The sequence below is a fragment of the Sturnira hondurensis genome, unplaced genomic scaffold (genome assembly GCF_014824575.4).
Source record: "Sturnira hondurensis isolate 20B ecotype Veracruz unplaced genomic scaffold, ASM1482457v3 Scaffold0018728, whole genome shotgun sequence".
NCBI lineage: Eukaryota > Metazoa > Chordata > Mammalia > Chiroptera > Phyllostomidae > Sturnira > Sturnira hondurensis.
In genome coordinates, this window is record NW_028091359.1 from 1,175,910 (window position 1) to 1,200,900 (window position 24,991).

Here is a 24,991-nt window from a genome sequence, read left to right on the forward strand (position 1 = left end):
AGCCTATTCTCTTTCGATAACTGTTCTCATGGTGGTCCGCTGCCCCCATTCCTATTTCCACAATCGAGGGTCTCCAATAAGTAGTACCACCCATAAGTGCCATGTAACTCAAGCAGAAGCATATAGGTACACAGATATATTAAGTTAGTACAAAGGTAGAGATATTTTATTATGCTCCCATGTAGCCAAGAATGGAATACACATGTGTATACATTTTTAAATTAATTTTTAAAAATATTTTATTTTTTTATTTTTCGAGAGGAGGAAGAGTGGGAGAAAGGAAGAAAAACACTTATCAGTCATCTGTCATATGTGCTCTGTACCACGACTGAGCCCAAACCTACAATCCAGTCATGTGCCCGGACCAGGAATCGAACTGGAGACCTTCCGCTGTGTGGGACGAGGCCCAGTCAATGGAGCAACACCATCTGGGGCTATTTATTTATTTTTAAAATGGAAGAGTAAACCATACATTTAAAAAAAAAGGTTGCTTATGGGGGAGGGATGGAGAGAACAGGTGGAAAGGACAGCGATAAAAGCCAGCCCTCTATGAATAGTCCTTGTTTTGCAGGTTTGACTTTGCAACCATATAGACTGTATATAATTATTAAATTTGAAAATCATAAGAATTAAAAGCAAAATGTAACATATAAATTAATTTTAAGGCATAACCACAAAACTATCTTAGTTGACTTTACAATAACTTGACTGCACATCTGTAGGATATAATGGTACCTTAAAAGTAAAAGGAAGTCTGGCCAAGATGGAGGCATAGGTGGAAACACTGTGCCTCCTCGCACAACCAAAATTAAGGACAACAAAGATTTAGAAACAAAAACACAACCAGAACAGACAGAAAATTGAACTGTATGAGTCTGACAACCATTCACCCAGACCGGTAAGAGGGGTGGAGTCCATGGCTAGCAGAGAGGGACTGATGGTAGGAAAAGGCAGTGGCAGGCAGACCCCAGGCACAGGGAGGAAATGAGCAGACCCAGTGAGGCGAGCAAGGCAGCTGGCTGACTGTGGACATACATTCTCGTGCAGATAAACCAGACAAAAACAGGCAGTGAGGCAGGCCATGCAACCCAGGGCCCTAGCAATGGGAAATAAAGCCTAAAAGCACCGATTGAAAAGGTGCCAGGAGAGACTCCCAGCCTCACAGGACAGTTTGCTGGAAAGACCCACAGGGTCCTAGAATGTACACAAGCCCAGCCACCTGGGAACCAGCACCAGAAGGGCACAATCTGCTTGTGGAGAGCAGCAGAGGGGACCAAAATCCAAGAGAGAACAAAACAAGCACCATTGTTCCTTCTCTGATCCTGCCCCCACATACAGGGTCACAACCCAGCCACTGGGTTGCCCTGCCCTGGTGAACACCTAAGGCTTCGCCTCTCATACATACAGGTACAACCTGACCAAAAATTATGGCAAGAACAAATCAAAGCCCCAGAGCCAATACTTTTAAGCAACCAAGAGATAGCCAACCTATCAGATGCACAGTTCAAAACACTGGTGATCCGGATGCTCAGAGAACTGGTTGATTTTAGTAGCAAATTAGATGAAAAAATGAAGGCTACACTAAGTGAAATGAAGGAAAATGTACAGGGAACCAATAGTGATGGAAAGGAAACTGGGACTCAAATCAAGGGAGTGGACCAGAAGGAACAAAAAAAATGGCCAAATAGAAAAATATGAAGAAACAAGAATTCAAAAAAATGAGGAATGGCTTAGGAACCTCCAGGACATCTTTAAACGTTCCAACATCCGAATTATAGGGGGACCAGAAGGGGAAAAGCAGCAGCCATGAGTGGAAAACTTATTTGAACAAATAATAAAGGAGAACTTCCCCAATCTGGCAAAGGAAATAGACTTCCAGGAAATCCAGGAAGCTCAGAGAGTCCCAAAGAAGGTGGACCCAAAGAGGAACACATCAAGCCACATCCTAATTACATTACCCAAGATTAAAATGAAGGAGAGAATTCTAGAAGCAGCAAGAGATAAGGGGAGAGTCACCTACAAAGGAGTACCCATCAGACTGTCAGCTGATTTCTCAAAAGAGACCTTATAGGCAAGAGGGGGCTGGAAAGAAGTATTCCAAGTCATGAAAGGCAAGGACCTACATCCAAGATTGCTCTATCCAGCAAAGCTTTCATTTAGAATGGAAGGGCAGATAAAGTGCTTTTCAGATAAGGTCAAGTTCAAGGAGTTCATCATCACCAAGTCCTTATGTTAAAGGGACTCACCTAAGAAAAAGAAGATAAAAAATATGAACAGTGAAAGGACAGCAAACTCACACTTATTAACAACCACGCCTAAAACAAAAGCAAAGTAAGTGGACATCTAAAACAGGAACAGAGCCACAGAAATGGAGATCACATGGAGGGATAGCAACAGGGGAGTGGGAGAAGGAGAGAGGGGGACAAGGTACAGAGAATAGTAGCATAGATGGTGGGGAGAAAATAGACAGGGGGAGGGCAAGAGTAGTGTGGGAAATGTAGGGTGGAGAGGGTATACAGGGTGGAGGGGAATGAAGGAGGGGAAATAGGACAACTGTAATGGCATAATCAATAAAATATACTATAAAAAAAGTCAAAGGAACCGCCAAAGCAACCCTTAAACTATTTTTAGTAGTCTTTGTATATACTAAGATCATTGCATGTGGATATGTCATGGGGAAAAGGAAATAAATAATGGTTGGCATCGTTGGGCAGTGGGAGTTTAAATCTATGAAGTTATGTAAAACTCTTTAGTCTTGTATTTGAACTGAAAGTTTTAGTACAAACTCATGATGTATTTTGTCTTGAAAGAATAATTTCCTAACACTGTTCACTGAAAAGGTCTCGAAACAGTGACCCACCCTGCAGCAACAAGCACTCCTACTGCCTACTGTGCAGTCTCTAAATACTATTTTCCACTAAAGGAACTAGGGCTCCTTAAAGAAAAAGCTGATTCTAGCTCTGGGTCAGGGAATGTACAAGATGAGACTGGAACATTTTGTCACACTGGAAAGCAAAGAGGCTCTCAAAGACTGTTAAGTGTCACGTCAGAAGGATTCAGAGACTAACTTGTGGAGGCTCCCACTAACCAAAAATGGAACATTCTGAGCATTACAAAGGATAACAACTGCAAAGGTATGAAACACATAAAGCATTATAAATATCTAGGGATGCCAGGAAACCAACTCGTATTTCATAGCCAGAAAAAAAAAAAAAGAAGAAAATAAGTCCCTGTTGGTCTGGCTCAGTGGATTGGGTGCCAGTCTGCGAACCAAAGGGTCGCTGGTTTGATTCCAATTCCCAGTCAGAGCACATGCCTGGGTTGTGAGCAGGGTCCCTGGTGGGGGGGCGGGGGTGTTCGAGAGGCAACCACACATTGATGTTTCTCTCCTTCTCCCCCTTCCCTACCCTCTGTCTAAAAATAAATAAAATCTTTTTGCAAAAAAAGAAAATAATCAAGTATATAAACTTTACCTAAGGGTGATCACACAGATAATGATATGAACTATCTTTTTATAGAATTTAAATCAAATTAAAGGAATAACAGAATTAAAAGATAACTACTTTGTAATCCCCAATAAGTTAATAGATCTAGACAATGATCATAAATATAATGTGCCACTAAATCTAATCACCAAATTATAGGAAACACAGAAGACAGAGGAACATATTAACAAAATCTGGCCTATATTAACATCTACTAAGACAACTCAGTTGAAAAAATTATATAAGCTATAAGGAGTGAGAGAAGGGAGGAGGACCACCCACAGAATAGAAAATATATGAGGCAACTAACTGGAATGTATAGATCTTCTTTATATCCCAATTAGAAGAAATTATAAAAGCTGGAAAAACCTTCATGATACCACTATACACTGATGATACCCACAGAACAGCTGAAGTAAAGGCACCGGTCATTCCTCAGCTGATGAGCACGCGGGGCAACCAGAGTTCTCAGACGCTGCAAGCAGGGGCGTAAAAATGACGCAACCACTGAGGAAACTTTTTGAGTTTCTTAAAACTTAGTCATTTGCTCTATGACCCAGCAGTTCCATTCCTAAGTATTTATCTAAGAAAAATGAAAATATATATCCACAGAAAGCAAACCAGAATGTTCATAGCAGCTTTATTCATAATATTAAAAAACTAGCCAAAGCCCAGGTGTCCATCAACAGAATGGATAAACAAACTGTGTTATATTCTTACCATGGAAAAGTACACAGTAACAAAATGAAATGAACTGTACAACATGGATAAATCTCAAAAACATGCTGAGTGCCCTTGCTGGTGTAGATCAGTGGATTGAGCACAGGCCTGTGAAGCAAAGGGTCACCAGTTCGATTCCCAGTCAGGGCACATGCCTGGGTTGCAGGCCAGGTCCCCAGTAGGGGACACATGAGAGGCAACCAACACACTGATGTTTCTCTCCCACTCTTTTCCTTTCCTTCCCCTCTTTCTAAAAATAAATAAATAAAATATTTTTTAAAAAACATGCTGAGTTAATAAAAAACACAAAGTACAGACAGTATTAATCAATTTATATGTAGTTGTAGAATATGCAAAACTGATCTATGATAATAAAAATCAAAACAGTGATTTTTCATAGGTGGAGAATGGAGTAGAGATTTTTTAAAAACCTTTTATGAACTGATTGGGAAAATGTGAAAAGTAACGTGAATTACTTCTAAATTTTAGGAAAGTCTAATAAAGCATTTATAGACAAAATGATGTCTGGAAGATTTGCTTTAAAGTGATCTGAAGGGTTGGGGACTTAGATTAATAGGCCATGAATTGATCATTTTAAGAGCTAGTAACAAGTACATTATACTATGTATGGTAGCTGGTTAGTGGTGGCTCTCAGTGAGCTCCTCCTGGAATTCACACCCTTGTGTGGCCCCTTCTAACACGGGTTGGACCTGTGACTTGCTTAAGAAGGCCTAGCAGCTCCCACTTTTGTGCTCTTAGGATTCCTGAGTCACATCAGAAATAGCCTCTTTTCTGGAAAGACCAGGTGGAAAGGTAACTTGGGGAAGGAGAGGCCCTAAGACTACTGGAGAAGAACCAAGGCCTCGGGCAGTTAGGATGTTCCAGCTAACTCCCAACCAATCCACGCCATCCCCTTGAGGTGCCAGGGTGTGTGGAAAAAAATCCCCTTGGACTTCCATCTCCAGCACTGGAACTGAACGTTATCCTAACCATGCCCAGTCTAACCTGAATTCCTGACCCACAAAACCGTGGGAGATAGTATGGCTGCTATTTTAAGCCACAAAAGTTTGCAGTAGCTGTTAGATAGCAATAGATGTGACACACCATTCTATTTTAGTACATGCTTGAAATTTTCTAAGTTTTTAAAAAAGTGACATAAGAGGTCTTCAGATTACTTAGGCATTTAGAAATGGTTGTATCTTTTGTTAATGACAAAAATACTGTGGTGATTTGTGAAATTACACTACTAATAATCAATACATGTTTATGAGCATATACTGTTAACAAGCTTAGCACATGGGGTACAATGAAACCAGAGAGAGAAATTTATGGGTCTATGTCTACATTAAATTCATGTAATTACTCAATCTGGCCTGTGCCAAAAATACATGTAAATATGACAACTCATAGTTGAAGAGCCTGTGTTATTTCTAAAACTGTATTTCAGAATATTAATTAGCTCTCATCAACGCCACTGTGAGATAAATGAGAAAGACTTTGTACTTCAAAATTCAACAGACATAACACAGGTTTTCTTGAAGTTTTATCAATGTTACTTAATTTCCAGACCCCACTATAACCCTACTGAACCAAAACCTCTAACAGCAAGGCTCAGACATTTCCATTTTTAAGAAGCTCCCCATGTAATCCTTCTGCACTGAAGTTTAAGAATCACTGATATCAAGGGTGTGGCAGAAAGTGGTGCCTTGACTTGTTCAAGGTTCTAAGAATTATAAGACAAAAATAGACATAGGACTCAGAAATCTTAATGCACCACCCACCACAGCATGAGTAACTTCCAAAAATACAGCACTGCGAGAGGACAAAAGCACCGAAAACCATTTAAAGTTTTCTGAGGCTTCACATGCAAAATAAATAAAATAAAATATAAATCTAGTTTGAGTTGCTTCATGTGAAAAAAGCCAAAACTTGGTCATCATTCCTACTGAAGGAGATTCTTCTTTCCCTTCTCTAAGGAGTAGATAAGTCTGGCAGAAAAAAGAGAAATATTAGCAACCTCCAAAAGCTCCCCGAAAGTAAAAGACAGACTTTTAAAATGTGTGTGTTATGGATGTTGAATGTCTGAGAAAGGATGATGTAATCAGAAGAATGAGGTGGACCTCGAGTGAGAGTTGGTACCTTCAGCATTATGCAGAAGACACTGTGCCCTGAACAGCTAGACAACTCCTGGTCAGCTTTGCTACAATGGATGACCATCAACCTATTGAACCTATACCTAATATCCTTAAAGGAATTCTTTTCACAGTTCCAATGAATAAATGTGTGTGGCTCTAGGCATTCTTGTGTGAATTTGGAAACAAATAAGCCAGCTTTCTGAAGATCTGATAACGCTGCTGAAATGCCCTCAAAGCCATAGCTACTTGGAGCACTTCATTCATTTTGCAGTTAACAAAAGGGGGGAAATGTATTGATAGGACAAGATATTCCACATGTTACCAGAGAAATGCCAGTTACAATGAGTTACCGCTATACACCTATTAAAAGGGCCAGAATGCAGAACAGACAACACCAAATGCCGAGGAGAATGGAGAGCCACGGGCACTCTCATTCACTGCTCGTGGGAATGCAAAACGGTACAGCCACTTTGGAAGACAGCCTGGCACTTTCTTACAGAACTAAACATACTCTTACCATGCGATCCAGCAATTGAGTTCCTTGGTATTTACCCAAAGGAGTTGAAAACCTGACACACAAAAAGCTGCACGTGGATGTTTACAGCAGCTTTATTCATAATTGCCAAGCCTTGGAACCAACTAAGATGTTCTTCAGTAGGTGAACAGGTAAATAAACTGTGGTACACACAGACAATGAAGTATCATTCACAGCTAAAAAGAAATGAGCCATGAGGCCATAAAAAGACATGGAGGAAACTTAGATACATATTACTACGTGAAAGAAGACAATATGAAAGGCTCTGTACTCAATGGGTCCAACTCTAAGACATTCTGAAAAAAAACTATGGAGACTGTAAAAAGATCAGTGATTGCCAGGGGAGAAGCAGAGGGAGGGGCGAACAGGCAGAGGTGAGAGGATTTTTAGGGCCATGAAACTATTCTGTATGATACTGTAAGATGGTGGATACACGACATTACATATTTGTACTAACCCTCAGAATATACAACACCAAGAGTGAATTCTAATGTAAACATGGACTTCGGGTGATAATGAAGTATCAGTTTAGGTTCACCGACTGTAACAAACGTACAACTCTGGTGGGGATGCTGACAGTAGGGGGTGGAAGCGTTTGTGGGGGCAGGGAGTATGTGGGAAATCTCTATACTCTCTACTCAATTTTGCTGTGCACCTACAACCGCTCCGAAAAACAGAGTCTTCCTCAGAAAACTTTCAATGGTTTTCAGTACTTTTTTATACTATTTTTTCTAGCATAAAAAAAATGTATTCCAAGTCTCATAACTAGCAAAGAAAGTATTTAGAAGACGAACTATTTAGAGAGAGGTAGGGTAAGGTGGGCCAGTTGGCTGCCAAGAATTCTTATGAAGGAGCATATTTTCATTAATTCATTATGGACAGGATCTGACTCTTAGCACTCTAAACCCAGAAATGCATCTTAGCAGGACCCCCCAAATAATCAGACTCAGAGATGCTGACTCACCCTTTCCTAAACTAAGAGACTGAGGTAAATACACAATAGCGCTACAGTAAGCATCATCCTGAAGATGACCCCTTTTATCCCCAGGATTCCTGTCCCCTGATGACATATTCATGTGACAAGACTCTGCCGATGGGACTAAGGTACTCATCTATCGACCTCAGACTAGGAAGGGTTGCTTTCATTATCCAGCTGGGCCTAATGTAATCACACGGACCCTTAAAAGAAGAAGAGGGAGATGCTACTACTTTCAAGTAGTAATAGATGCCCCAGCAGCTCTCCTTCCTGCAAGAAAAACGACACGGTGGACTACAAATCATGCTCTGATAACTGACAAAGATACACGCACCTGCCAAGCAGACCAGGTATTTACTTTGGCTTTCTAAAGTGCCCATTTCTCTGGCTAGAGCTTGGGAGCACCCTATCAACATCTGCCTCTCATCCCTTCAGTCGAGGGGGCAATACAACAAAATTACAGCCAAGCCTCACTCTGGCCTACAAGCCAGTCTGTCTCTTCAAAGTGATCTTATGCACTGTATCATTCGCTCTATGTTCATTTTAAACTTAACTCTGAAAAGGTACCTAACTTTCCCACAGAAGGGGGACAGAGTATCAGTCGTAAGCATCACCACTAACCCCATGAACCACATGAAAATACCATCGGCCAAAACACACTGACAACACATCTACTGTATGTTTATCATGAACCTAAAAAGCAGTGTAACTCTTCTATCAATAAACCTCAAAAAGTGTTTTCTTCCTTCTAAGTCTGAAACAAAAATGTGAGTCTATAAAATGATTTGGGGGCTTAAATGCCTCAGTAGATGCATAAAACTCTAAAAAACTTACTGGGTAGTAATGACCTAATTCAGAAGAGGAGGAAAGAAAAGGGAAAGAGAACCTTGGGGGTGGAGAAAAGAAAACTAATGCCCATTGTTAGACTGGAAAAATAAACAGAAATTTCCTACAAGTTTCATCATTACCATTATTTCGTAAGTGTGATCATTCTGATGTTTCTTGTACTCAAATCCTCGAGTGAAACACTGCAAAAAAGAGAAAACTTAAGTTATCAAAAAGCTACCTTTTGAAAGGTTTTCTTAAAGACCAGAAGATAGTTTGAGGGTACCCTATTCTTGGGCTGAATTATTAAGACTTCATTGAATCTTGTCTGCACCTGCACAGGATGGTGCTATTTATGATCGCCGCTTTTCTGTGATCCTCAGAGAGAAGAAACAACAACCTGAAGGAGAGACTTTTTCCTAAGATGGCAACTCCTTTGATAAAAGCGTAAGCCCCAGAATCAGATGGCCGATACTGAAATTCTGGATCCATGCTTACCTATTTCAGCAATTCTAAGACTATTCTTTCTTCATTTAGAACTCTGAAATGAGGACTCATAATAAAAAGTACATTATGATTCCCATCAGTTATTTTTACAATTCTGAAACTGGGATGCTTCTTATAATCAATAGTGCCTTGGATCCAATACATACGGTATTTGTTATGTGACCCTGGGCAAATTACTTATTCTTTTCTTTGCCTGAGTTTCTGTTCCCATGAAATGGGAACACTAACTGTACTTTATTGGGTTGTAGTGAGGATTTCAGAGTTAATTCATATACAATACTCAACACAGGGCCTGGCACAGAGTAAGCACTTATAATTAGTATTCCACCTGCCCCAAAGATCCCTCTTCAATAAGACAATAAACAACGTCACAGGCGCTATCGAAAGGAATTACCCTCCTCTTCTGTTTACTGTAGTCTCAGCCCTTAACACCACTGGCAAAAACAGCGTTAAGCATTAGGCTGACACAGAAATAGGAAATATGGGCTCATTTTACTGTGCTTCACTTTACTGCCCTTCACAGATGTTGCATTTTGCAAATTGGAGGCAAGACTAGCAAAAAAAACTGTGACTGGCTTTATTGTGATACTTTCTGTATTAGCGGGTCTAGAAACAAACCACAGTGTCTCTGAGATATGCCTGTATTCAACAGTCTATCTTGTGCATCTGCTTTGTTCCCCAGCTTTTCAATGGCGATACGTGTACTGGAAGACCGACTGGAAGCAACAGATTTAGTAAGGTATGGTCCTTCTAGGCAATCGATAGTCATCTCTGAATTTATTATATCCATAAAACTAGCCTAGGTTAATGAGTTACCTGTAAGCAGAGGAAAAAAGGAGGTGGCCCACATTCTGCACATTTGATGTAAGGCTCCATGAGGTAGGAGGAGCAGCCTCGGCACGGTGGCTTATCAGAGGGATCACCTAGAACAAAAGGAAAAACATACTAGCTTCAGAAAACCATATCATTATCTTAAGAGCACGTGGGTGAAAATCTGCAAACGACTACACAGGCAGTAAGCTGTGCTGAAAAGTTCATGGAGACTCGATGAGCCCATTCCAAGTAAGAAAACACAAAAATTATGTTCCTTTTTACTCCTGGGCGGCTTTGTTCCCCACTACAGCGAACCTATTACTTCAGACAGCACTGAAGTAGACATGGACCCTACGAAGAAACCGACAAAGGTAGATTTTAACTGGAAGTTTCACCATACCCACAACTTATTTTTTCAGGGGAAAATAATGTCACATACCTACACAATACATAAATATTTATAGATAAAGAAAATCTGACAAAAATGGTAATGATTGCTGAATCTGGGCAACAAGTAATCACCGTACTGTTCTTTCGACTTTTCTGTAAGTTTGAAATTTTTCAGAATAAAAAGTTAGGGAAAAAACTCTTTAAATATAGCTTAGGGTATACTCCCCACCCCTCCCCTCCCCTTGTCTTCCCTCTCCTCCTTCTTTCTTTCTTCCCTCCTTTCCTTTCTTCCTTCCTTCATTGATTCCTTCATTCCTTCATTCATTTATTTATTTATGGGAAGGGAGGGAGAGAAACATCAATCTGTGGTTGCCTCTCGTGTGTGCCCCCTACTGGGGACCCAGCCTACAACCCAGGTATGTGCCCCAACAGGGAATTGAACTGGAGACTCTTTGGTTCCCAGGCCAGCGCTCAATGCATTGAGCCACCCCAGCCAGAGCTGGAATACACTACTTTAAATATGAGTTGGGATTTAAACCCGGAACAGTTTCCTCCCTTTCTCCCACAGTTAGCAGAGAATATAGCAGTTCCGATGTCTCTGAAATGTTAAGGTGAGGAGGACAAACCATACTCTTAAGTCATAAAAATGCAGATAGGGAGGCCCCAAACTCTGCCTTTTGAGAGTCAGGGCAACCGAGCAGAGCAGTTCTCTGCAACCAACAGGAAGAGTCTAAGAAAACACAGGCTTGGTAGGCAGATGTAAGGATTTCATCTGTTTGGCCTGGGGCAGGATTTCTCACATTTTGTAATAGCATTTTAAACTCTTCTAGGCACTTTCCCCTCTTGCAAGTGGTGACTATGGCTTTTTTCATTTGTTTCTAAATGAAGACCAGGAGGAAAATGGCAGGGGAAAGAAATGTAATCCTTTTGGCAATAGCTTCAAAATAAATACAAGGAACAGGAACTACCCCACTTTCTCATTAAAAATTCTGATACAAGAAGAACAAAAATTACTATTATTTTTTAAAATTATTTTATGTTAAATGCGAGATGCCAATTTTTACCAAATTACCTTCTTGCGATCATCCTTTTGTATTAATGATATAAGTTTATTTTTCTTTCCTCAACTGTTCCTCAGGGGGAGATCAGCCACTGACCAAAGTAAAGAGCTTTAAATCCCTTATGTCCATAAGTAATTATTTTGTAAAAGCAATCCAATTTATAGTTTAAAAAATTTTAGACACTGAAAGTATATTATTCTCTATTAACATTTGGTTCCCAACCTCTATTCTATGTATGTGTATATTTATTTGAGCAAAAGTTGAATATTAGACATGACATTTTAGAGCCTGTTTTTTTTCTACTTAACATATTGTCGACACCTTTCATGACAGTACACACAGATCTTCCTCATTCTTTTTAATGGATGAATGAGATTCCTGCACAACTTTCAAATGTCCCACCAAGTAGGTAAAAAACCTATTCATAGCTACGTGACCTAGAACTCAACTCCATATTACAAGTAAGAAGTGTTTTTGATATTTAATATATACTGAATTTTTCAGGAAGACAATGGCATGTACTCTTATAAAAGATTGTTATCTTGTTTTGTTCAGAACCTCATAGTTATTCAAGCATCGTGTGGCATTTCTAAGTCACCAATACAGCACATGTGAATTATTCAATGTGCACGTGGTTGCAGGATGCAGTGATTCAGCACATGTGTACACACGTCTGACCACTTACGTATGACACTGTCTTCTAGTGTAATCATATCTGAATGTATTGAGATATGCAGTTTATTGTAAATTTCATTATTTCATTATAAATTACTTCTCTTTATTTACCCTTTGTATTATAGGGCACTATTTGTTTTTATTTCTTTGAAATCATGATTGTAGATATGTTACATTATCTATGTATTTTACTTCCAAATAATAAAAGGGGCTTTAAAAACATGAAAAGAAATCAGCATGTCTCATAAGGTTGAAAACAACTAATTTAAACAGTTCCCTACTAGCAGACATTCATGCTGTTCCCAGTTCTGTACTATTATAAAGCATGCTGAGATCGTTCTTGTATATACAATTTTTCGCATTTTGTTCCTCAGGATATGTATTTTCCTAGAACTAAAACTGTTGAGTGTACAGACGGTTTTTGATACATATAGTCAAAGTGTCCTTCACAAAGGTACCCCAGAACTTTTTTATAACCTAGGAGTAGGGAAAGGCTTTTTGTTTTTTTACTTCCATCAAAATCCAAGGGCAATAAAGGGTTAATAAATATGCGTGCATAAACAAAGCCATAAAAAAACCCCACCAGAAGCAAAGTTTTAAAAAAGCTAATAAACTGGAAGAAAATATCTGCAAACATATCATGAAGGGCTGAAGTCCTTAATATTACAAAAAACTTTAAAAAATTGAGAAGGGGAAAAAAAAAGACCAAAAATCCTACTGCAAAAGACATGAAGAAATATTTAGAAAAAAGAGATATAAAAATGACCATTAGCCCTGGCTGGTGAAACTCAGTGGATTGAGCGCAGGCCTGCGAACCAAACAACCGGGGTTCGATTCCCAGCCAGGGCACATGCCTGGGTTGCAGGCCAGTTCCCAGCAGGGGACACACGAGAAGCAACCATACATTGATATTTCTCTCCCTCTCTCTTTTTCTTCCTCTCTAAAGATAAACAAATAAAATCTTAGAAAAAACCCACAAATTTACAAAAAAAAGACTAAAAAAATGACCATTAAACATATCAAAAACCATTTAATTTCACTCATAATTAAGAGAAATCTACACTGAGTTATACCTTCTCATCTATCAGATTGGCAAAAATTAAAAAAATTGGTAATATACTTTCTTAGTAAGGCTGTGGGGAGATAGTCATTTCTCACACATTGTTGAGAGGAATGCAAAATGGCCCCATTCCTGCATACAGGAGAATTTAGCTGCATCTAAATAAAACTAATCATCCATTTATTTTTTGACCCAGTAACTCCACTTCTAGGAATTTACCACAAATATACATATCTGATAATACAAAAGTATATATATATGTCCAAGGTTATGCATTAGAATTTTATTTATAATTGCAAAATACCACGTAGCTATGTCAGCACTGGAGTAGTTGAAGAAACTATAGTACACTCACATGATAGAAGTACTATGCAACTATAAAAAAAGAATGAGAACAAGCTCTGTAAACTCATATACTATTTCCAGGTGATATTATTATGTGAAAAAAACCAAAGTGCAAAAGAGCACATATGGTATTCTATCTTTCCTGTAAGAATTTAGGAAGGGGGAAAATAAAGGAAAGATAAACTTAAAAAACGATAAAGTCAATATGTACAAAGGGACAGGGGAGGGAGACTGGAATGGAGTAGAAAAGATATAGGAAGAAGTGCTCATTCTCCAAATATATCTTTTTGTATAGTTTGATTTTTAGAAGCATATGTATACTCTACAAATTAAAAGAACTGAAATATAGGAAGGGAAAACTGAAAGTAGAATGAACAGATGAACCCAATATTGAAAAAGAATGCTATAACTACACTGAAGAGGAACAAAAAGAAGAACCAATCCAAGTAACTTACAAACATTTAACAATACACCTTCAGTCTTGGGTGATGCATGGGAGAATTACAAACAAATCCTAAACTTGTTGAAGTAGGTTTGTTTTAGGCAGTGGTATGTGCAGAGCAATTCTGAAATAATTTTGGATGTATTAAAAGGCAGAGTAGCTCTGGCTGGGTAGCTCAATTGGTTAGAGCATCATCTGGATACACCAAGGTGGCATGTTCGATCCCTGGTCGGGGCACACAGAAGAATCAACCAAGGGATGCATAACAAGGCAAAACAAAAATCAATGTTTCTCTCTCGCGTGCAAACCAATTTAAAAAAAAAAGAGTAAATGAGTAAACATCCTGATGTTGAGAGCCAGGGTTCCTACTGAGGACAGGGCATACAAATAAAGAATGTGGGGAAACAAGAAAAATCCTATGAAGACAAAGTAGAGGTATCCATGTGAACAAATGATTTCCTTTTTAAAGTATCTGTATGCGTATATGTATATGCATGTGGGTGTGACTATGTATCCATATGCACACATATAGGTATATGTGCATAGGGCATTTATGCACATATATTTCCTAGCTCTGTGGGCCAAAATACAAAGACACTCTAGGAGCAGTGAACAGTGATGAGATCCTGGTCTTTAATGTCATTCCTCTCTAAAAGGAACCTGGGCTCTTTCCAAGGTTGGGGCAGAAGTACAAGATGAACCTGGTATGTGGCATGCCAAAAAGTGAGAAGATGCTCAAAAAAGTGATGGGGGGAGGGCATGTCAGAGGATGCAGGAGGCAGTTTGAAAGGACTCACAGTGGTCAAACTGAAGCAATCTCAGAACCAAAATAATGAAGTATAATAACAAATTCTAAACCACTGAAAAATAAGAATGCATGTGTTCATATTTATAATAAATTATACATACATAAAGGACACGGGCAGTCTCTTTATTAGAGTAGAATGCTAAGTGCCAGGCAGTTAACGTGGAGAGTGCTGGATGGCGCGGGGGTCGGGGGGCAGAATCATCATTTTTTCAACCATCACAGTCAAGACTGGATGAAGCAAAAATTATCAATAAATGCTAAATCTAGGGAGAAATTTTGATGAGCAGAGTATTTTATCCCCTGAGAGCACCTCNCTAAAAAATAAGAATGCATGTGTTCGTATTTATAATAAATTATACATACATAAAGGACACGGGCAGTCTCTTTATTAGAGTAGAATGCTAAGTGCCAGGCAGTTAACGTGGAGAGTGCTGGATGGCGCGGGGGTCGGGGGGCAGAATCATCATTTTTTCAACCATCACAGTCAAGACTGGATGAAGCAAAAATTATCAATAAATGCTAAATCTAGGGAGAAATTTTGATGAGCAGAGTATTTTATCCCCTGAGAGCACCTCCCTAAGGGTTATTTATTATATATGAAGGGAAAAAATAGAAATTATACAGTGGAGAACTGAGATACCTTCTGATTTTCAGAATTCATACCACCAGCCCTGGCTGGTGTGGCTCAGTGGATTGAGTGCTGGCCTGTAGACTGAAAGGTGGCCAGTTTGATTCCAAGTCAGGACACATGTCTGGGCTGCACACCAGATCTCCAAAAGGGGGCAGGTGAGAGGCAACTGATTCATGTTTCTCTCACACATTATTGCTTCTCTCCCTCGTTCTCCCACTCCCCAACTCTCTAAAAATAGGCAAAAAAAATCACATCACCAATGAAGGACAGAGCAAAATGAGACAAACCCCAAATGAGAAACCTCTATTTAAAAAGGGGGGGGGGCTGTATTCTTCAAATGTGTCAAATTCACCAAAACAAAGGCTGTGCAAATGTTTCAGTTTAAAGGATAAAGAGTCCTGGCTGGTGTAGCTCAGTGGATTGAGCGAGGGCCTGCAAACTAAGGGATCGTGGTTCGATTCCCAGTCACGGCACATGCCTGGGTTGCAGGCCAGTTCCCAGCAGGGGACTCATGAGAGGCAACCGTACATTGATATTTCTCTCCTTCTCTCCTTCCCTTCCCATCTAAAGATAAATAAATAAAATCTAAAAAAAAAATAAATAAAGGAGGATAAAGAGACATAGCAACTTCATAGGAGACCTGACCTGACTGTTTCTTACACAGGAAGGAAGACACCATAAAGGACATTATTAAGTCAGCTGACAAAACTGGAATACAGACAATAGGTTAGATAAAAGTATTTTATCAATTTATAAATTCACTGAAGTTGATAATTCTACTGAGGTTATATAATAAAATATCTCTATTCTTAGGAAATAAACAGTAAAGTACTTAGGAGTAATGGGTAGCTGCAGGAGTTTTTCCCAGGAGGCTCCGGTTTCCTCCCACACCCCCAAAAATGTATACGTTAGGCACACAGGATGTCTAAATTTTCCCACTATGAGTGAGTACGTTCTTCAACGGAATGGTGTCCTGTCCAGGGATGGTTCCTACCTTGTACCCTGAGCTGCTGGGATGGGCTCTGGCCACCCTTGACCCTGAACTGGAATAAGTGAGTTGGAAAACGACTGTCTTGTTTTTATTCCTCTTTCTTAAATGCAGGCACCACTCACATTTGTTTCAATGTTTAGTATTAGAAGTGTCTGGGATCACTAGTTTGAAATTTGGTGATGTTTTTGTGACCAGAAATATCCCACAGGAACTTACTCTTGTTTATATCAATTAGCCTGTGGTAACATTGGTTTTGTTTCATTTTGCTTAAAGTTGCAGTTTCCAAGAATCTATCAATGACATTTTAGACTTACTGTATGTCTCTTACCCTCAAATGATTCCAAAAAATATATGGGGTGTATGTGTCTATCTATAAATACATATATAAATATATCAATGTATAATACATATAAATAGAAAGAGGGAAAGAGAAAATGCACATAAATAGAGTAAAAATTAACAAAAGGTATATGGGTTATTCTTTGTGCTCTTCTTAAGACTACTTTCCAACTTTCCTGTAAGTTTGAAATTATTTCCAAATAAAAAGTTTAAAAATTATTCTTTAAATGGGGAGGGAGTAGATTCAATTTTCACTCCCAGCCCTGGGACAATTCTTTTAGGTTCCTTCCCCACATGCCAAATGAGATCTGAACTGATGTCTGAAGACTCTATTCTGTACTAAATGTGTGTAGAGAGTGTGATTAGAGTCAATTAGAGCCCCTTTAAGAAACTGCTCTAGAGGAAACAACACCCAAAAGTACCACTCTGATTCTTCTTATTGGGACACTACTAACATCTAACAATGGATTTCTATTTCTGCCAAATCTCTAATCTTCAGAATTAGAGAAAAAGCAGTATATATATACATTTTTCTCCATAGTGTGGCTGCCTGAATTTATTTCACACATATATTGCAATTCTCTGTATTATTATTATATGTGGTTTACCCTAAGTTCTACCTAAAAGAGGGAGAAGAGTATTTTCTGTAATTCTACCACTGACATTATTTATCAAGGCATCACAAATATGTTATCCATTCTAAAGAGAAATACAACTGCTTTTTAAAATTTAAATGCAGATTAATCACACTGTGCCTGGTGCATCTGACCTTAGTTTTCTTATGACACCTAGGGTGATAGGTTTGTGTTATGTGTTCAGTGGGCAATGAATAAATATTGACTGATTTTATGTTGAGTTGATACTCTTATTCCTTTAGGATCGGACTCATAGGGCTTTCACTTCAAAGTGCTTATTTTTCTCCTTTGACCAAATTCCACTTCAGTTTGCTGTTACTATTCACCTGAGACTTGCTCACACAGTACTTACTGCTAAAGGAACCCAAACGGTCCATTCCTGAATCAGCAAAGACTGCAGCTTTGATCTTCCTCAGTGCAGTGCCCCTTCAAGGAGATTTCAGAACTGGTCGACACAAATGCCAAAGCTCAATGATCCCCTACGAACAAGCAAAAGTGGCACACGGATCAGGAAATCATTCAAAGGGACAAAATAAAGAGAAGATAGTGCAATGTACTCAACTCGACTACACCTGAGCTTTGTGAACCTGAGACCCTTTGGTTTGTAGGTTGGTGCTCAAGCCACTGAGCCACACCAGCCAGGGCTGCATGCATATTTTCGAATAAAATATAAAAGCATGGACTACATCCAATACAAATTTGTATGCCTTAATGTACCAAGCACACAGAAGGAACTCAGGTTAATTCATTTTTAGTTTTCTTGGAGTGACTTCTTTCATCTGATATTTTAGGTTGAAGAATAACTCATCATTAAATGTATCAACACTTGGAAAACATGGCTGTCAATGAACTTGTCTTTTGGCGGTGGGCTGGGGTAGGGTAGTTGTCCCTCCGTTCTACTCTCAGAAAAAGTTAGTTTTTTTTAAAAAAAAATGTGTTCAGTCCCGGCTGGTGTGGCTCAGTGGATTGAATGCAGGCCTGCAAACCAAAGGACTGCAGGATCCATTCCCACTCAGGGCACATGCCTGGGTTGCAGGCAAGGTTCCCAGTGGGAGGCGCATGAGAGGCAACCACATATTGATGTTTCTCTCCCTCTCTTTCTTCCTCCCTTCCCCTCTCTCTAAAAGTAAATAAATGTCATCTTCTTAAAAATGCATTTAGCAAGGGTTATTATGTACTCAATAAGATAATGACCAACATTTATTGAACTTTTCTCATATGCCAGATACTGTGGTACCATTGTATGTGGATTATCTCTTTGAATCCTCTAAGACATGCTGCTTTTTCAAAGAAGGAAAGGAAGCCCTGAAAGATTGTTACTTGTATAATCTTTTTTATGATTTTTAAAGGATTTTATTTATTTATTTTTATAGAAGGGAAGGGAGAGAAACATCAATGTATGGTTGCCTCTCGAGTGCCCCCCACTGGGGGACCTGGCCAGCAACCCAGGCCTGTGCCCTGACTGGGAATCAAACCAGTGACCCTTTAGTTCCCCTTTGGTTCGCTGGCGGGCACTCAATACAGCGAGCCACAACTGCCAGGGCTGCACAACGTCTTATAGGTAGTGAATAGCAGCGCCATTTCAACAGACATTACTAGACAGGGCCAAGCAAAGGACATTAAAACAGCCAGATAACACTCCACATCATAAGCATAAAATAGTAATAATATCCATGAAAGGATGGGTGCTGGCTCCAAATTAACATCTACCAAATTCAAAGATGTCACTGGTAGGGCGGAAGGTACGTGAAGAACAACATTCAGTGTGGTGTGGAGGACAGGTACAGGCTGTGCAATTTTTGACAAGGTTCAAATCCTCTTTTAGTTCCTTATTGGCTGCAAGACCTTGAGTAAGTAAGTCACTTTACCTGAGTCTTCATCAGCCTCGGCTCTAGGTGGGAGCTTAAATGCCCACCGAGGAAGGCCTACTGGAAAACTCAATGGGAAAACGTCTGTAGCAGCAAGATACAGAAGCTGTCGCTAGTATGGTTATCCGCTGCAAGGTGCAAACAAGAGCGCCTAGGCTGGGACAGCTCCGAGCCACCCAAAACGCACGACACGCCCCGCTCGTCGCGGAGCGAAGCCGAGGGGTCAAGCCCCGCCTTCCCCCGTAGCGCGACGTGGCCCGACGCCTCCCGCCCGGCCCCCTGCCGCGTGTTCCCCGCAGCCCAGGCTTGTAGCCTGACTAACCCTGATCCCCGCCGCACCTCGTGGTCTCCACCTCTTCTTCGTGCCTCTAGAGAGGCTCGAACCCTGCCGCCGTCCGCCCTGCAGCTTCTGGAGCCTCACCTCACCGTGCCCCCACCTCCGCGCCGAGGAGTAGCTAGACACGTGCGCGCCCCTGGGTTTGCGCGCTCGCTCCCGAGCGGCGCAAGCGCGAGCTCGCCCCTTCCCTTCGCGGCCCTGCCTACTGCGCGCGGGTCTTCTCCACCCCTTTCCCTCCCCTGCCCTTTTGGCCCCGCCGGGTGCGGCGCGCGTGCCAGAACACCCTCCGTCCGGCCGGGTCCTCGCCGCGTGCCCGCTCCCGACCTTTGGCAGAGGCCTGGGAGGATGTGGGTGAGCAACTTGCCCGACTTTGAGTCCAACCAATAATCACTTGTCCCGTAAAGTGCGTTGCGGGTCGCCTGAGGCTTGCTGGCCTGTCGTGCTGTTTGATCCCCTCCGGAGTGCCCGTGAGGAGGGGCAGTCCTGTACTGGACTGCTTTTGTGTATTTAACCTTCTCACCCCTGTTGCAGCAAAGGAAATTGAGGCCAAGGGACTCTGGCCTTTTCTGGAATCTGGGTCTTGAACCAGACTGAATAGTGTAGGGGTGACAGGGTATGTTTCATTCAGATGCTTCTGGAGTCGAAATTATCTCTTTTGGAAAGAACCATCCCCTCTTTGGGTTTCAGAGACCCAAACTGAGTCGCAGTGATGAGAGGATGTGGTGGTCCACTCTGATGTCAATCTTGAGGGCTAGGTATGTCCCAACTCTTATTACTACTAATTATTATAGTAGCAACTGTATGTTGATTGTTTATTGCATGTCAGGCATTGTACAAAGGAGGTTACATATATGGTTTCATTTGGTCTTCAGAGCAACCTTATGAGGTAGGCACTATTATTATCCCCATTCATTTTCCAGCTGAAGACATTTAGACTCTGGCTCACGAATAACTTGGGATCACACTTCTGGGACGTGTTGGCGAAGGGGATTCACACTGTGGTCCACCTTAACCATTATGCTGTTACCTATGTTTCAAAGTCTGTCGTTCATAAACTTATCCAACTTTTAGAATTCATTTACACTTTCTGTGTATGTAGCTTTTTTCCATTTTTTAGTATATGAGAAACCATTTTAAAAAATCAGGAAATTCACAGGAGCAAAAACACTGTGAAAAGCAGCTCCCATGATGTTAAATGAATATTAACATTTTGCTATATACTTTACAGACATTTTCCTCTGCATAAATAAATATGGAGTCGTTTTATATTCGATGTATCCTGAAAATCTGTTTATTCATTCAACAAGTATTTTATGAGCAGACATTGTTCTAGGTGCTGGGAATTCAGCAGTGAACAAAACAAAGTCTGCCTCTTAGTGGGGGGAGGTTGACAATAAGGAATAACAGTATATTACTAAATAGTAGATAAATCCCAGTAATGTAATAATTTTTAGGGTAGAAAAATCAGAATAAAGAGATAAGAGTGATGTAGGGATGCTCTTTTAGAGAGGATAGACAAGGAAGGCCTCTTAAGGGAAGACACATAGGCAGAAACTCTAATTAAATGAGGGAGGCAACTGTGTGGCTTTCTAGAGGGAATCTATTCTAGGAAAAGAAATGGCCATTGCAATGGCCCTTGGGACTTGGTCGGCATGTTGGAGGTGAAGCAATGAGACCAGTGTGGCTGAAGCACAGCCAGTTAGAGAAATAAGTTGGGAAACACAGGCAAAATCCAGGTCATGTATCATCTGATAAGCCACGGTTGGACTTTGGATTTTATTGGAAAATGATGGGATACCATGGAAGGATTGAGAGACAAGAAGTAATCAAATTTGCTTTAGAGTGATGACTCTGGAAGCTGTGTGGAGAATAGATGGTAGCGACATTAAAATTGCCTTTTAAAGCATCAATTGCCCTTTTACATAGCAGTTGTTTGACAGATAGTTTATTAACATTACTGTTTCACTTACACCTTTGCACCTTTGCAATTGCTTTTGCATCTTCCACAAAGAGGAGATAGGGTCAAACACTTAGGGTTTATCTTCATGTCCTCTTCACCTGAACTGAATTTTTGTTTTTATCCTCACTCAAGGACATTTTTTTGCTGCTTTCATAGAGAAAGGAAGGGAGGGAGACTGGGGGAGGGGACATGGATGTGAGAGAGAAACATTGACTTGGTTGTCTTTTCCTACCACTGGGGGACAAATCCACACCTTGGATATCTGCCCTAACTTGGAGTTGAACCTGCGATCATTTGGTCTATGGGACTACACTCCAACCAACTGAGCCTTACTAGCCAGGGCTAAACTGAATTTTTTTTTTTTTTAGATTTTATTTATTTATCTTTAGAGAGGAAGGGAAGGAGAGAAAGAGAGAAAAACCAATGTATGGTTGCCTCTCATGAGTCCCCTGCTGGGAACTGGCCTGCAACCCAGGCATGTGCCCTGACTGGGAATCGAACCGAGATCGTGTGGTTTGCAGGCCTGCGCTCAATCCACTGAGCTACACCAGCCAGGGCGCTAAACTGAATTTTTTGAAACTGTGTAGCGCATATATCCAGATCTGGACGTCGTAATTGTCAACAAACTGGATATGAGTTATCAATGTAGTATTGTGGAAAAAACAGTCCCACATACTACTACAATCCATTCATTGCAAACATTGCGCTCAAGCCCCTGAAATTACCCTTCCACTTTAACTGATGTTAGGCCCTCTTTAGAATTCTAAGCCCCAGATCAGTCATTGTGCTTAGGAAAGACGTGAAGAAATGAAAATGCACAGTAAGAAGGGTAGCACTGATTCAGGTAGCGCTTTTCTGGGTTTCTGCCTTCAGTAGGTAGTCGAGAGTGGTATCAGTGATAAGACCAGCTGAGGGAAAAGAGATTTGTAGGAAAATAAATATTCTGTTTCAGATCCGTGGTTTGCAAGCTGAGTGAAAATAACATATGAATGAGTTTAGAGCTGAGAGGAGAGGCCAGGGCTAAAATTGTATAAATATGTTAGAATTGTTTCTTTGGATGTGTGTCTTTAGACAGAGCTTGAGGGCAGACACTATGACTTTTCTTCTTTGTAACCTCAGTGCCCAGAAGTGCGTCCTGGACAAATGAATATTTGTGAAATGAGCAAGTAAAGGCAAAGGTATGGATGAAGTCACTCAGGCAAAATGTATCAGGTAAACAGAGAAGATATCCAATCTGTGCTTTCACTGGAAGTTCAAACACCTGAACATGACTTATAAATAAAGTGACCATAAGTTCCAATTTGCTCAGGACAGTCCTGATTTATTCCTATTGTCCCCATATAATTAGTCATATTGTCTCATTTCACTCTCAGAAGTGTCTCAGTTTGTGCAATAAATTATACGGTCAGTCTTTTAGAAGGCCCTGCAAGGTCCAGTGTGTTGTTCCTATTTCCTGGTCATCACTGCCCCAGCTCACACTTCATTCTCCAGCCAAACAGAAAGACCTCCATCTTCCCTTGTGCACTCTGTTCCTTCCGAGCTCCCTTTGCCAAGGTGCCTCTACTTCAACTTAGACATCCCTTCCTCAGGATCATCTCTCCTGGCCTCTGAGTCTGGGTAAAGTAGATTTTACGTGCTTCCAGTGGAACTTGTATGTAACCTGTCATAGCAGAGATGTCTTCTTGCTCCCCTTACTAAATGTCTGTGAAGGAACCTGAAAAAAACTTTGTATCATCTTTAAATCACAAATTTACATTAGGGCAAATTTTTTTAATCCTCACCCAAGGATATGTTTATTGACTTTAGAGAGAGAGGAAGGGGGGGAGAGAGAGAGAGAGAAGAAAAAAAACATTGATGTGAGAGAAAGACATTGATCATTTGCCTTCTGTACACGCTCTGAGTGTGGCTCAAACCCACAACCTATGGGTGTGTCCTGACTGGGAATCAAACCTACAACATTTGGTGTATGGGCCAATGCTCCAACCAACTGAGCCACCCAACCAGGTCTTGGGCTAATATTTCTGAAGACTGAACTTCAGGACAGATTAATAGAACATACTCCAAGCCCTTCATCCATAGCTAATTTAGGAGGTTGACTTTTGAACTTGAAACGCAACAAGGAAAATTGTGTTATGTTGTCAGGCTCTGGGATGTGGCTGCCCTTGACTAAGTTCAAGATATCCCGGCAACTTCTCTTCCACTACTAAGCTTCGTTAGTTAGAATCAAAAGTGCAGTTTTTGAGCCTCTCTATGGAAATGATTCTCTACCATTTTTAGATATTTACTATCCAGAGTACTGAAAGATTTTATAAACTATCTCATCTAATATAATGATTCTCTACCATTTTTAGATATTTACTATATCCAGAGTACTGATTTTATAAACTATCTCATCTAATATTTATTTTTCCTATAAACTGAAGTGGCTTTTGGTAGTTTGGTATACAAATAGATAAAAACAGAAAGTTTAAAAGTGTAGCTGTGCCTTCTAGGTTTCAATTCCCTCCCCTTTAAACTCTGAGACACACCCAGTGTGATTAGCCAGAGCAGAGCCCTTTACCACTTACAAGGGCTCTTCAAGGCAAGGAGTCTTCCTGTGACGTGCTTGCTAGGGAGGGCTGCACCCCACTGAAGGCCTATGCCTCCAGGGTTTAAGTTTTCAAGGCCCTGCTCAGGCCTGGTTCTAGCCTCCCTGACCTCTGCCGCTGCCTCTGGCGTCAGGAGCATTGCCTTCCTCCTTCCTACTCCCCTTCACTCCACACCTCTCTATCTTTGTGTCTTTGTGGCCACCCCGGTCAAAAGAGTTAGGGTGTCAGTCCTTTTCCTTCAAGGAAGTTCCTAAAGTGCTTGTTTAATTTGATCCACCCAAACTATGGCCAGTCTGGGGAGTGAGAAACGTAAGGTTTACCTAAAGCCATTTCTCCACCCAGTGAGGCTTGTCTGGGGGTGCTTCTGCATAAGTAGGAGGATGCTAAAGATTTCCAAGGTGAACAAGAGTGAGAAAAATTTCTGCTGAATAGCCCTGTTGCATCCCACTTTACAGACAGGGAAAAGTAAGTCTCAGAGGTAAAATCACTTGCCTGGAGTCATTCAGTTACTAGGTAGCACAGCCAGGATTAAAACCACATCTGTCCAAATGTCACTAATAAACTGCCTCTGACTATTTAAAATGGAAGAGGTAGCAGGAATCAAGAATTCACATAATGCTATGGCAATTAAGCAGAGTTTTCATGAATCTGAACCTTTGTTACTCATCTCTTCTGCCCCTTCCTCAACTCATTGACTTCTTTTTGATCTACAAAAAGTACAGGATATCTGTCTAATGAGTCACCAGGTTTTGGGTAGAATCCAAAAAGTTAGGTGAACTAGAAATATATTGTTGCTGGGGGACTCTGTTTAATCAAACAACTTTCAAATGCCTACTAGGCAGCCTAGCAGCGTACAGTTCAGCCC

General features: G+C 40.6%; 2 protein-coding genes across 3 annotated transcripts in view; one reads left to right on the plus strand and one right to left on the minus strand.

Annotated features, from left to right (window-relative positions):
- Window positions 1-19,708, minus strand: part of TADA2A (transcriptional adaptor 2A) — a 51,015-nt gene extending 31,307 nt beyond the window's left edge. The window contains exons 1-4 of one of the 2 annotated variants that reach the window (XM_037070315.1): window positions 19,564-19,708; window positions 17,726-17,852; window positions 10,000-10,106; window positions 8,820-8,879 (exon numbers count right to left, since the gene is read on the minus strand). In XM_037070315.1, coding sequence (XP_036926210.1) covers window positions 8,820-8,879; window positions 10,000-10,106; window positions 17,726-17,750 — 192 coding nt within the window. In that variant the 5' untranslated portion in view covers window positions 17,751-17,852; window positions 19,564-19,708. The remainder of the gene's footprint in view (window positions 1-8,819; window positions 8,880-9,999; window positions 10,107-17,725; window positions 17,853-19,563) is intronic. The other variant, XM_037070314.1, reaches the window with a different exon arrangement.
- On the plus strand, window positions 19,055-23,313 carry LOC119003563 (wiskott-Aldrich syndrome protein homolog 1-like). Its single transcript, XM_037070014.1, has 5 exons — window positions 19,055-19,115; window positions 19,199-19,223; window positions 19,269-19,929; window positions 20,266-20,333; window positions 22,658-23,313. Exons 1-5 carry the CDS (start codon window positions 19,055-19,057, stop codon window positions 22,683-22,685), a joined length of 843 nt encoding a protein of 280 aa, XP_036925909.1. The 3' UTR covers window positions 22,686-23,313.
- The last annotated feature ends 1,678 nt before the right edge of the window (window positions 23,314-24,991 follow it).